Source organism: Platalea leucorodia (assembly GCF_965183815.1).
Source record: "Platalea leucorodia genome assembly, chromosome: 2".
Lineage (NCBI taxonomy): Eukaryota > Metazoa > Chordata > Aves > Pelecaniformes > Threskiornithidae > Platalea > Platalea leucorodia.
The window spans coordinates 122,871,057-122,884,671 of record NC_138824.1 but is presented as its reverse complement, the minus strand read 5'-3'; the positions used below and the strand labels follow the sequence as shown (position 1 = coordinate 122,884,671).

General features: G+C 37.9%; 1 protein-coding gene across 1 annotated transcript in view; it reads right to left on the bottom strand.

Moving 5' to 3' along the window:
* ABI3BP (ABI family member 3 binding protein) overlaps positions 1-13,615 on the bottom strand; it is a gene marked incomplete at its 5' end in the record, with an annotated part of 167,248 nt that overhangs the window by 19,265 nt on the left and 134,368 nt on the right. The window contains 5 exons of the mRNA XM_082332100.1: positions 2,924-3,035; positions 7,589-7,801; positions 9,066-9,134; positions 10,507-10,590; positions 13,328-13,438. Coding sequence (XP_082188226.1) covers positions 2,924-3,035; positions 7,589-7,801; positions 9,066-9,134; positions 10,507-10,590; positions 13,328-13,438 — 589 coding nt within the window. The remainder of the gene's footprint in view (positions 1-2,923; positions 3,036-7,588; positions 7,802-9,065; positions 9,135-10,506; positions 10,591-13,327; positions 13,439-13,615) is intronic.

Below are 13,615 nucleotides of genomic sequence, written 5' to 3'. Positions count from 1 at the left end.
AGAATTCTTGCTGCCATAGGATTTTTCTGGTTTAAATTTACCCATGGAGACTGAGATACCACATGCGCAAACATTTTTATTCCTTTTGGAAAGCATTTGTTTAGGTCTGTCTGGTTTAGATCTGTCCCGAACTGTCTTCAGCTCTGGATGCACTGAACCTTCAGAGCAGCACGGGGGATTCACACAGCCTCACTCATGGCTTCAGGGAAGCTGGAAAAAATAGACTCTTCAATTCAGCTTGTCAGCTTCTCCAAAGCACTTCAAGGCCAAGAGGTTCTTCCCCAGTTAATCCACCTTCTGTTACTGAGCATCTGTCTTTCCATATACTTGCTGGTAGTTTTGTAAATGTTGATTATTTGCGAGAGGGATTTCTTTTTCTCTTCCAAGTTTCTTTTCCGGCTCCACCTCTTCTACAGCTCTTTCCTTTAAGGCTAGTTACGGAAAAGTCTGCTTCCCAGTCCTAATGTATGACTTGATTAATTTGCAGACATTTCAGGGACTCTGTTAATTAATTTATTGAGCTGTGTCTCATTGTCTCCCTTCCTCCTATTTCCAGTCAGTTTTGTCCACAGGTCCATTTTCTTCATCTAGTGAGCAATCAGCTCCTGACAGACAGGAGACTTTTATTATGGACATGTGCCATTCCTTGCAACACTGATACCGTCTAAATGATGCCAGCTGTCTTAATCACTTTCTTATTTTCCCTGAATTTAGTGTGCCAAAAAGCCTGGATTCACATGGTAACAGTACACAATTTCTTGTGCTTCTGTCAAAACTCTCAAGGTGTCCTCAAAATTAGGAAACACATGTTTTGAAATGGGAGTTTAATCGAACAGAGCCACTCTGAGAAGGACTTTACGTCCTTTAAATCCTGTGAGACTTGAGGGACATGCACCACTGCAATTTATATCAAAGGCTTCCAATTTCGGGTGATGGCCTCCTGAATCCAGAAAGACTTTCACTGTCTTTCCCTTTTGAGGTTGGCAGGAGGCGTAACAGCCACCACCTCATCAGGGAAAAGTTATCCCTTTATGTCTTAAGTCAGCCTCCACCAGTCTGCACTGATCTCCTATCTAGCTTCTTGTAACAAAATCCATGCCCCAAAAGATAGCTTTTCTCCATGGTCTTTGATCTGCTCTTGCTTACCAAAACCAGAAAGTCCTCGCATAGGATTGACAGAATTGTTACTAATTAAAGTTAAAAACCATCTTATCTGCTCCTGCATAGCTCCTGCCTTCCTTATGACCTTTCTGATGGTTCTAGATGGCTCTGCCTGCCTCCACCTTGCTTCTTTTCTGAAAAAAGAGCAGTCTAAAAATGCTTTTCTCTTTTGGCCATCTGGACATTGCTCTCAGCATCAAAGACTTGTCTTTGCTTCCATGTGTTTTCTACACTTAACCAAATCCATCCCATTTCTGTTGCCGCATGTCACAGGAAGAGTTCAAGTGTGTAATGGAAGATAATGTCATTAATAACGCACAGTTCTTTTCAAGGACGCAAGTGCATTATTTCAAAGCAGAACTGAAATGAAAACACAAACAGCATAGCCTGACAAGTTTAGCAGCACCTACTGCCTTTCTTAGTGGCTATTCCAGAAATATACTCTCTTGCTGTCTCTTCTACGCCTTCTCAAATGATGGAGGAAGAAATTGAGGAAACGGACGCATGGTCTCCAGTTGTATCGCTAACATATCCTCATGGTCTCTTAACAAGACAGAACAACATAGCTCACCCTTTCATAGCAGTTCACCCTTCCACAAGCCACATGGCTTTAAGAAATAACAGAAATATTCTTGATGCAATACACAGCAATTCTAGCCCATCTCATGAGTCTTGGAGTCTCTCAAAAAAGCTCTTTTTGAGTATCACAATTTCCCCTAGCCTTTCTTTTCCAGTTCCCTTCACTTCCCCTCTACTTTCTGCAATAGTTCCTCATTCCTCCTCCTAGGAACTGCTGGTCACAAGCACATAAGCGAAGAACCAACACCCTCAGATTAAACCACACATTGCCTAAAAATAAAGGTTCAAGATCGGTTCTATGCAGAATTTTGTGTGGTATTACCAATTTAAGGATAATAATAGAAAAGAACAGTTTATCTGAAACAGAAAAATCCAGTTACCAAAGCCAAATGGATAGTCTTACAGGAAAAAAACAACGTGTCATTCATTAACTTTCTGATGCAATCAATAAGCAACACAAAGGACAAGTGATTTTCTTCTCTGCTCTGAATTTTACCACAAAAAAGAAGAGTAATTTTTTATGATTTTTTTTTTTTTTTAAAAAGAATGATAATGCTTATTTGGACTAGTTTCATGACATGTACGCCACCAACTGGAATTCACTGACCCATTTTTAACTTGCCAGCTGTTTCAAGACGCTGAAAGAAAACTACATATACAGGACAAATGTATCTTTCCTCTCCATGCTGCAATGCAATAATCAAGCTTTGTACAGGGGCCCACCTTGCATTCCAGTATATGAATGAACATCCATCTAAATAAGCAAGCAGCCTACATCAGTTGTGCCGAGCATCCTTAAACCCCAGACAGAGACAACTGTACATATAAATCTAGATCTGACATAACATGTTAATATTTCTTGTGTTCGCCTTCTTTGTTTACTTGCTGAATTCAAGAGATTTTTTTATAAAAAGCAGTACATTTTCTTATATTTGACCGTTAATCTTTCTGATAGAATAGGTCATTTTATCCAGACCATAAATACTCTTGGAAATTTCCTAAAGATTCCTCAGATGTGTCTTATCTGTTAACTTAAAAGAAAGCAGACCCAAAGCATACCATTTTCCTGTCAGAACAGGAGTAAAACCAATTTGGTCTTATATACATATGAATTTTCATTTGAAGTGGCAGACAGCTGACAGTCTAAATTTGTTGGTTTAACTTAGAAAATTATTTTAATTACCTTGTGTCAGGTTTTAGGTTTTCCACAGTAGAATGGGTTTGATTTGTAGTGATAATTGATTTCTCCTTTTCACCATCACTTGCTCCATTTTCAGTTGACACAACCTCATACTCTGGAAAATTACAGTAAAGAGAAATTTGCTTAAATAACAGCTCTGACTTGAGCTTCTTTGCTGCTCTCTCTTTTCTTATCTGATTTCCACTCCTACTGTCTAAACAGGCTGTAAGGACATCTTGTATGAACAGTCTGGACATTAGTATGCTAAAATGATTAGGAAAGAGAAATCCAATTCCAGATTGCTGAGTGCCTAGCCCCTCACCTTCCTCACAATTCAATTATGGGATAGAGGATACTCAACATCTCACCTCTGCCCAAGGTACATTAGTGACAAAATTCCAAACACAAATAAGTACAAGCATTCTGCAGTTTGAATGAAAAAGTATCAAAGATGAAAGTACAGTTTCTAAATGCTTAAACCTTGATTAACCTAAAATAAGACCTATATTTTTAAGATTTCCAAAGGAAACTGCCCAACTAACTTGGATTGTGCACTTAGGGAATCTGCCAGTTTACAATGAAATAAGTCTGCAGAAATTTATTTCTATATTTGTATGATTTATAGGGTCTCACTACTTTCTTTTTATCTCACTGGGATGTATCATCAAGCATAAGCCATGCTCTGAACAGGGAATTAACAACAGATGTTTGGGAAGAAGATACCCCTTCAGTCATAGCCCTATCCAAGATACAGTCTCTCTCTAGCAGGCAACCTCTGTCCCGATTCATAACAACCTCTTCTAATAAACACACTGAGTATATTGCTGATTTTCCTCTCTTGGCAAAGAAATTCACAACCCCACCAGCCCCTTCCTTTTCCCTTCCTAAAACCTGTCTATAATATCCAGTGCAGCTTTGCTAATTGTAAGCTAGCAAAAGGGGAATGTTTTCAAAGAACATTTGCAATGAGCATTTAGATCTACAGCACAATTAATAAAGCAGGTATTTATCTGTGAGGACAGAGACCACCTATCAACAGCTACAAAACCTCTAGAAAACTACTTTCTTTCCTGTTTTTTTTCTAATGATACTACTCATTTTGAAGTTCTTAACTAAATGCTAGCAAGCTGTAGGGCTTTTTTTTTTTTTTTTTTAATAAATTTTTTAGTGCTCAGTACAAGGACACCCATTTGTTGTCAACACAGAAAGAGAAAACACCTGCAAAAAACCTCTTTGGATTGTTGCTGGACTCTCAGATCCTCACTCCCAGTAAATGTAGGAGATGTGTATGTAGATGAGCATACACACACAAATTAAGCTGATTTTGACCTCAATTGTGCAACTATGGCTTCGTTTGCAATCTTCTATGCAAAAAGCAGCCATCAAAACCGCCGGGGTAAATTATGTAAGACAATGCAATTAAGTGGAAATGCAGAGCAGCCCTAAAAAATTAAGTTCTAAAATTCCAAGCTTCTAAACCAGTCACCCATGAACAGCAAAAGACCAGCGACTGCCTCTTAAAAACAAACTCATGGACCTGCAGGAACGGGCGTCTCAGATGAGAGAGGGAAAAAAATAATAATAATAAAAAAAGTAAGTAGAGGGCTTTTACTTTAGATCATTTGTTCACGTGGAACCCCAATGCAATGAGCATTGATAGCTAGTATGTAGTATGTTTTATACAAATAAAACATATCTGTGTTTTCTCTCTATGCATTTCCTTTTTGGAAACAAAGACCTTTTCCTATATAGCCACCAAGGGCTTAGTGAACCATAGAGAAAAAAACCACGCAAAAGCCCTTATTTGCCCTAATTAAGCCTCATTAGAGAAATTATGTCTATTAGGAAGCATGGGAGAGAGGGTGGATATCCACTGCCTCAGGTACATCCAGATAGAGAATGAGTAGGTAACTTTACAGGATTTCAATCTTTCTGCCTTCTGCCAGCCCCAAGTCAATATGTGATTTAAACTTTTTAATTCATTCAAGTTGGAAAAGAAAACACAGCACATGTGAATGGGCATGCAAACGTGCACATACACATGCACAAAGAACTACTGAGCGCATTCAGTACGTGCTTGTTACTCAGTGCATGAGTCTCAGTGAACAAGACAACAAACTGCCCTACATTTCTGTGGCAACACAACAGGAGTAGCAAAATGGTCTTGACTCCTGACATTTGCAGCCTTTACAAAAACAAGGAGGTAAGCCTGATCACTGTTTTGGTTATTATTTGTCAGACCTTTCCATTACTGAAGTAAAATTTTGTTTTTAGGAATACCTAATACGATGAAACCCCTTGTGCATAGCTAAAAGTCAAGCAAAGTAACCGTTTCAAAAAAAACGGCTCAACAAATTACATTTTCTGTTTCTGCAGTTCTATCTGAAACAGTGCATTAAAAAAAAAAAGATGTGATGCCTAAATCAGATGATTGAAAAAACACGTATAAACTACAAAAATAAAAAGAGATGACAGAAAACTTGATTTAAGTGTGTCTAAACAAGTAATGTTCATACCGGTGCCAATATGAAGTAATCACTGTTTTCAGAAAATGGGATTCAATGCCTTCTCTTGAATTCAGAAAGTGTCCTCGGATGAGTCATTAACCGAGTACTTTTTTGAAGTTAAGACGAAGGATACAAGCTCAATGATAGTATTTGTAAGCCACAGATTTCAAACATTTTGTATTAAATATTGAAGTTAAAAAGAATGAAGATGGTATTTATGGGAAAGCTGTTACATCTAGATAGGAAGATAGCTAGATTGAAAACTAAAGTTTCTCTCAGTGAAGTAAAATGGGTATTAGTCACATATTCTGCAGAAGGTTTTAATCTTCTTTTCTGGAATGGGGAAGGGTACACCAGGTGTCTCAGTTATCACAGAATAGTCTTATAGAAGAGAAGAAACCTCATGGGAAGTTAACTTTTATAAATGCTGATTACAACTGAACAGAGAAAGGGTTTCCACCTAAAGTCTCAGAAGAAACAGTGAGTATTGCTTGCTCTGTATTTCATAACATGCATTGAAAAAGAAAGGAAATAGTATCAGAAGGCAATTAGGCCTTGCTCTCATCATTAGGTGATGCATGCTGACAGTTTTACCGGAGATAGTGGAAACGTTTTTCTATTTTTGCAATACAAACGCTTGTGCTGCAGTGGGTTCATTAACATACTCAAGAAAAACAGCACATCTACTTCCAAGAAAACGAGCAGACTAAATGACATTACCTGATCTAATCAAGCTAAGGACTGGTCTGTGGAGGAGGCCTCCAAATGACAACAGCACCAAAAAGGCTTTTCCCTGAACAAAAAGGAGCATTGCAGAACTGCCTGGAATGAGAACTGTTCACTGAGAACCTATCCTCAGCCTAATTCTAAGGTTAGCAATAAGCTCACACTTCCTTTTCTTGCAGGATGAAGCACATCTGGAAGGCAAGCCAGGTAACGATTCTTCTCTCTTGTTAGTACTTTTTATTAGCCTACAGTCTCTTTTTATTCCCTTTTTAATCCAGCAAAAGAGCTAACTTTCTTCCTCTTTCCCAGAAAAAAGAAGTGCAGGCTAATTTTTGTTTTGAGTGTCCCTTTGGATTTGCATTTATTATTTTTCAAAATGGCAGGGAGAGCAAGAAAGAATAGAAGCTAAACCTAGTAATTATTTCTAGAAAATCAAGGAAGGACTAATTTGGGGAAGAAAGCAGCCTTGCGTGTGACAGTCACCTAAATATACCCCTGAACTGAAATCTCTCATGACGTGCATATACAACACCTGAAAACATCCCACTTACATGCTAAAGTGAATGGCTAATGATCAAGACTTAGTCCTCACAGTTCCTAGTCTTATCTGTTCTAGTCACCTGTAATGTAACACAGCCAAATCCATTTGGTCATGGCTGTGATGAGCCAGTGATTTTACATATCAAAGTTTTACGTCCATGGTAAAAACAAAAGCCATTTTCCTGACAGTACAGAAGAACCATAATTTTCAGTTGTTAATTAAGTTAAATGTTAAATTTTGGTAAGCTTGTATTGATATACAGAAGACGACAGAAAAATTATGAATGGTCGTCTTGCATGCTTACCTGTCTATGTACTGATTCCTGCACGACCCACACGGATTTGTTCTCAATACAAAAACCTTCCTTTGGAATTGAAAAAAACAGATTCTTTTAACATCTAGAACTTGGTGACCCTATGGTGGGTACACCAAGCATTATGTTGGCAGAGTTCTACTAACGTACTAGATGGATATAAGGTTTCATTGTGTCCTGCCCATTGATCAATAACATCCTCAAGTCAAGAAAGATGTCTGCATTATGTGTATGCATCTACATAATAAAGACTACTGTCGCATTGCTGGAACTTCTTGACTAGATCTTACCAGATGCTGCAGACAGAGAAGCCAAAAATTAAGAGAAGATACAGAGTCATACTTCTTAAGTATATTTTATGTCATCGCTGACACCAATGATATAGTTGTGAAAATCTCGTTCTAATCTAGTAGCATTTTCTTATCCACACTGGAGTTGACAGTAGCACAAAATAAAAGCACTGGGGTGTAAGACTCCCTTGGGATTAAAGTCTTTTTTACATGGCATAAAACCACTGTGTAAGTAAAAATAAGCTGGAAATACTGTATTCTCATACAATGGAGGAAAGAAATCAAACCAACCAGTAACAGTGTCATTGTCTGGTTTTTCCCAGTCTAATATGACGAAAGTTGGACAGCCCTCAACAGTCACCACTGTGAGGTTGGTTGGAGGATTTTGTGGAGGATGAGTAGGTTCTTCCTTGCTGACAGCTTCTTCTTGAGGAAAATGTTCAAGAGAGCTTGTGATAGAGCAAGGCACATCATCATCCTTCTTCATGTACTTGACATGGGGGGCTAAGAGGAATAGGAAAGAGCTGTTATTCAATACAGAGTGTTTTTACAAAATATCAATGCCATTTCACCTAGTGCACAACTTCCATCTCAGGGCACCAACTAAAAGAAGTCAAAGTCAAAACATAAATGTTCAAGAATAAAAACCATATATTCAATATTAAGCTGCTTGTTGGGTTTTTACTGTTGTTAGAGCTGGAATCTGCACTGCCTTCACACCTTTCCCATTGGCACCACTGATGAAATATCACTCTGAAGGCATTAGTGGGTGATACGCACTGTTTGAAAGAATTAACTTCTGTCATAAAATAGGACAATTAACTTTGGTCCTTCTATAGTAAAATGACACTACAATTCCATTTGCAGCTTTTGAGTACTATGCTAATACAAAGATGTAATGCCCATCACCACTTTGTTTCACCAGAAATAGTACCAAGTTTAGTCCAGAGTCATTCCATCATTAAACTTGCAGTTTCTAAAGTGATTGTCAAAATCTTAACCATTTTCAGTGGTACAGGACCAAACCTTGAAACAAACCTTCTGAGGCAAACATCTTGTACTCTGCATCAAAATTAGGAAGATTACTGAAGACAAACACGTTAGTTCTAAAAGTAAAATTTCTATTGGATGTAAAGAATAAGCTCTTGCAAGAAACACAGTGTCTTCAGAAATGCAGTGTCTCTTACCAGACCAAGAAAAAAAACGGAAAAAATCTTTCGGTACAAAAGCACTTCTTCCTGTCATCTCACCTTGCTAAACTCTCTAGATTACTGCAACAGCAACAACTTGACTACTTTATCGTCTAGTCTAGTATATATTACCATATTGCTAGACTATCTGAATGTGCACAGCCTGGAATAAGAGGTGAGGCATATATGACGGGTATATACCCCTTATGGTAAGGTGCACTGCTACTGGGGCAATACCCCTCCAGGTATGTTTGCAAGCCCACAGGAAGATTTTCATTTGGTTTGGTGGAAGGTGAACAGTGTGCAGTTGTACTACTGCTGGCATACAGGAAGAGCCACAACATGTTTGTGGGCAAGACTGTAAACTGGGAGGTGGTAGCAGGGAAGAAAGTAGAAGTAAAATTTAGTCAAGAATATGCTGATGGTCTGCACTACAGCCCTTTCATCTGACACTAAAGTGAAGCAGAATCAAATAAAGTTTTGGCCTTTGAATAACCAAACAAGACAATTTTGCTGCAAGATAGGTCAGTCTTCATATACTCCCCCAAATAAAAATACCATAGCTGTTAAAATCCTACCTTGGTACCTTGGTTTGCCTGAAGAATCTGTTTCTGATGTAGGACTTGAGCTGAAGACAGTTGCATCAACTGTGGGAAACACAGTTATAATTTAATTTGCAATAAATACAAAATTTCAGTGTTAGAACTGCAGCATTTCACAGTTCATCTGGCATTTTAAATCATGGTAAAGCTCTTCCATGGTAGACCTTTGCTGCCAGATCTGTCTTTTCCTCTTAAGGACTCCATTTTGGCTGGGATGCTAAGTAAACCCTGTACTTACCAGCAAGTGTAAAGATAGCCACAATCAAAATGACAGACTTCATGACTGCTGTTAAGATTCAGTTCATGCAATATATGCAAAATACTCTTTAGACCTTTTAAAAAGGACCTTTTTGCACTGTATTGGCTGTTTAGCTTGGAGCTTGTTTCATGTTCATAGAACATATAGCACTATTATGTCGGCATATTAACTTCTCTAAAAATAGTGACAAGGAAATCACAAATTCTGTCTCCACAAAATTTGAAGGAAATTGAAGGCAAATACACTGGTGAACAGAAACGTGCTAAAGCAGTCCGGATTCATGACACCAGTGTTGTGTTAAATAGCCACTATACTGGACAGAATCCTCTCTTCGCTGCAAATACTACAACGGACCTCAACGGACAAAACACAATATATTCACAAAAAGCATTTTCTAATAAGTCTAGCATCCAGCTTGCTTTACTGAGCACTAAGGGTCACAGTGAGTTCATCATCATTATAAGGAGACAAGAATTTCAGTATTACTATAAATCCAGGAAAATTAGAAACAGCATCCCTGATGACAATATACCTAGAGCTGCATATTTTGGCTCAAAAATTCTAAGCGCATCCTCCCCCAAACCCATTTCTGTATGCCACTTTGAGGAGATTTAGGTCTGAACTTGTAGTTAACTCCCAATTCTATGAAGGGCAAGTTACCAACTAACCGCTGTGTTTACCTTATTAGATTTTTTTCTATTTAAATGGCGGCAGTTTGATCAGATAGCTAGGACGATATCACAACCATGTTGAGCACTATTAGTCACTGTCAAATAATAATTTGAATTTATGTCCTGTCCAAAAGGAAATGTTCAGGAAAAGAAGTGCCTTATCTACTCCCTTCACAGATTTCAAGTAGCCACTGAACAGTATTGTAAGCCTCCTAAGCATGTATTGATTTCTAGGAAGATGGAAGGGCTGTCATGTTCTCATTTACCAAGGTGTGTATCAGAAGACAGCCAGATGAACTCAGTCAAGTTAGAAGTCACAAAGTGGCATAAAGAAAATCAGATTCACGCCAGACAGAATACTTCTTAAATTAAATATATAATGCATCAATATAGTTCAGGGAAGGGAAGCAAAAGAAAAAAAGACGACCCTTATGTTCATGGGAAAAAAAAAAAAAAAAGAAACCAGAACTGCCTGTAATACACTTACCATAATACTCTGGAGTTGCAAAAGCTGTTGGTGTCTTATATGATGTTCCTGTCCTCACAGGTGTTGTTGGTCCAGCGGGTTTAGCTATAGTGACAGAAGGAGGAACAAGGCATTCACTACTTAAAAGAGTGAAACAGCTTCCTGATTTTCTAACAGAACTCAGATTTGTGACAACTGCTTCATGAAACAAGTACTTTCATTTACACTATGATATTCCCTCAAAACTTATACAACAGCTTCCAGTTGGATTTAGGAAAGTTCCGAGTTGTCCTTATTGCCAATACAATGTACTCCTGAAACCCAGTAAGAAAATTCTTTGGTACTTGGAGATTGTCTTGGAGGACTTCAGTCAGCTAATATGACCTGGTTTAACGCACAGAACCATCCTACACAGCCTGGTACAAGGATGCAAAATGACCAGCATTGACACTTCTGTTTCTCAAATAAAAGAGCTCATTTCTTCATGAGTTGTAAGACAGAATAGCTGAAGTCAGCAACTGAAGCTTGAATTCTTCCCCCAAATATAGGTAAGGTCCTTTCATTTCTACTCTCAGTACAGCATATATATGAGAAAGGCTGGAGCTGGAACATGTATAACGATTAACACTGAGTCTTTAACTGTGGTCTGCATTAAGAGTTTAACCACAGAACAGCACTGGAGCTTCCACTAAATGAAATTAAGATGCACTTTAAACGAAGGTAAGAAAAATGCAACCAAGTCCAACGTTTTCAACATTTATAATGCCATATGACCCAAGGGAAAAAGCTTTCTTTTTCAACTGATCGATTCTGTAGTAGGCACCGTAAGTTTGGACAGAAACTGATTGATAGAGACAATATTATCTCCCATAATTAAATAGCCATTTAAAAAAGTATTTTAGATTATGTGACACTGCTTTTACTCCTCAGCTGTTATCACCTAATAAAGAAAACAGGTTTCTAAGAGGCAAACAATCCATGGTAAAGGATGTCTTGATTGTTGTCAAAACAGCTATAAAAGACAAGAACTACATTCACAGAACATGCAGATACTCCCACATAACCACTGCATGACTGTGAAATCTGAACCCCCAAAAAAAGTCAAGAACTACATAATGTAGTTACCTCCTCTGCATCTATAATACAGAAGAACATGGTGACTGAAGGCAGAACTCTGGTGAACAAAGTTTAAAACAACAAAAATCCCTACCTTCCATTAATTTCCTTAATAAAGTGGAAATTTGTTAAGATTCTCACTAGAGTCCAGTTTCACAAAGGTTCTGGAACTCTCTTGTTTCCTTGTTTTCCATTCAGGAGACTTTCAATGTCTGCATAGAAGCCTTCCCATAATACTCATCCAGTGGATGAGTAAGAAAGATGCAAGTAAGGAATTAATCACGATGTTAATGAGAAAGAGAAACAGGGTAGAATTATGAAAGGGAAAATCCAAGAAGAACATTGAGGCAAATTTTTCCTGTCAGTACTGTGGAACAGTCTCTCCAGGGAAGAAAAAACTCAGTTATGATGCTTAAAACTAAGCTGAATAAAACACTAGGAAACACAGAAAAAGGAAAATCTGCTACTAGCCCCACAAGGAAGAACTAGATCATTTAACCAATTTATTCCATCTTGAATGCCTAGGAAGGTATGGTAACTGCTGGCTACCACATCACCTGGCCTTTAGTGTATGGAAAAAGGGTGAAATTTCAAAACACTGGTAAATTAATTAGACACTTAATGGAGAAAATTAACATAGACCCCATTACAAGAAAAAAAAAATGTATCAGGTCAACTTTTTTTTTATGCTACAACTTAAGACTGACAATGTCTTATGTTCTGTTGTAGCTATTACTAAGGAAACACCACTGATCAACAGCAAGTACAGACACAACATTTCGATCTTGGCTCTGCTGCTGAGTAAATATACAGCTTGATTCATCCAGCTTGGAGATTCTTGCTTCTAATCTGCTGCACAAAATACAAAAGAATTATTTAGGTCTTTAGTGCCTTAATAGCACACAAAGCCCCGGATGAAACAAACCAAACAAAGCCAACGGGAAATACAGCAGAGCCAAGACCTTTATATTTCCAGTGAACTACAGAGATTAATATGAAGAGTGAAGCATTTCTCATGATGCTAGGCATCATGAGATGATAGTTTCTGACCACCTGGAATAACGTTAGCCTTAGGATTCCTATATAGAATCCACAGACAAAACATACCTAAGGATACTGAATATCAGCTTCAGGATGAAATGAAAATAAAATAGGAAACGTGAAAGTTTCTGTGCGCTCTTATACTGAGAAGCAGGAATACCGTACCACAGGAATGAAGCTAAACTCTTTGCACATGAAATAACTCAGCTCACTCTACCTCCCAGTGGAGTTAGTTTTCTGGGTGCCTATTAGCTCATTATTTGCAGTGGTTAACGGATGTGCCATATATATGGGACAGAATTTCTTTACAAATAACCAGTTGGGAGTATGCATTGAAACATAATATTCAGTATCTCCCATCTGACGTGCACATTAAGTAACTGCAAATGCTAATAGTAGACATGAAATGTTCTTAAGGTTGATCTTAAAGGATGACTTGCATTATTCTATTTTGCTTTCAGCTCCCCTACTAGGGATGATTTTGACATAACTAGGTTAGGAAAACGAAAGGAAAACAGAGTTTATGTATGAAGACAAAAGACACAAGGCCTGTATGTTGCGGAAGACTACTTTTTATAGACATCACAGATTAAAGAATCTATACTATAAAATTCTCCTATACCTTGCTAATCAGTTCAGTATTATCTCACATAATAAAGTATTTATGCTGAGAAAACTGAGATACCTGGACTCCCTGGTTTACCAGTCACGGTGTTTGGAGGCAGAGGTTTTCTTCGCATTTGTGTAGGCTTGACAGGAGGTATAGGAGGATGCTGAGGGCCAGGTGATGTAGTTACTGAATGACATTACAAGACAGTGTTATTAATTATTTAACCTCAAATTCCATAAAATCAGAAACCCATTACAAGTTATATTCTGACTTCTCAAACAATGTTTCATGTCTGATTTAGTATCAAAAGCGGAGAGGTGACGTTAGGACCTGAAATGAGTTGTATTTTCAGCCTTAAATTCT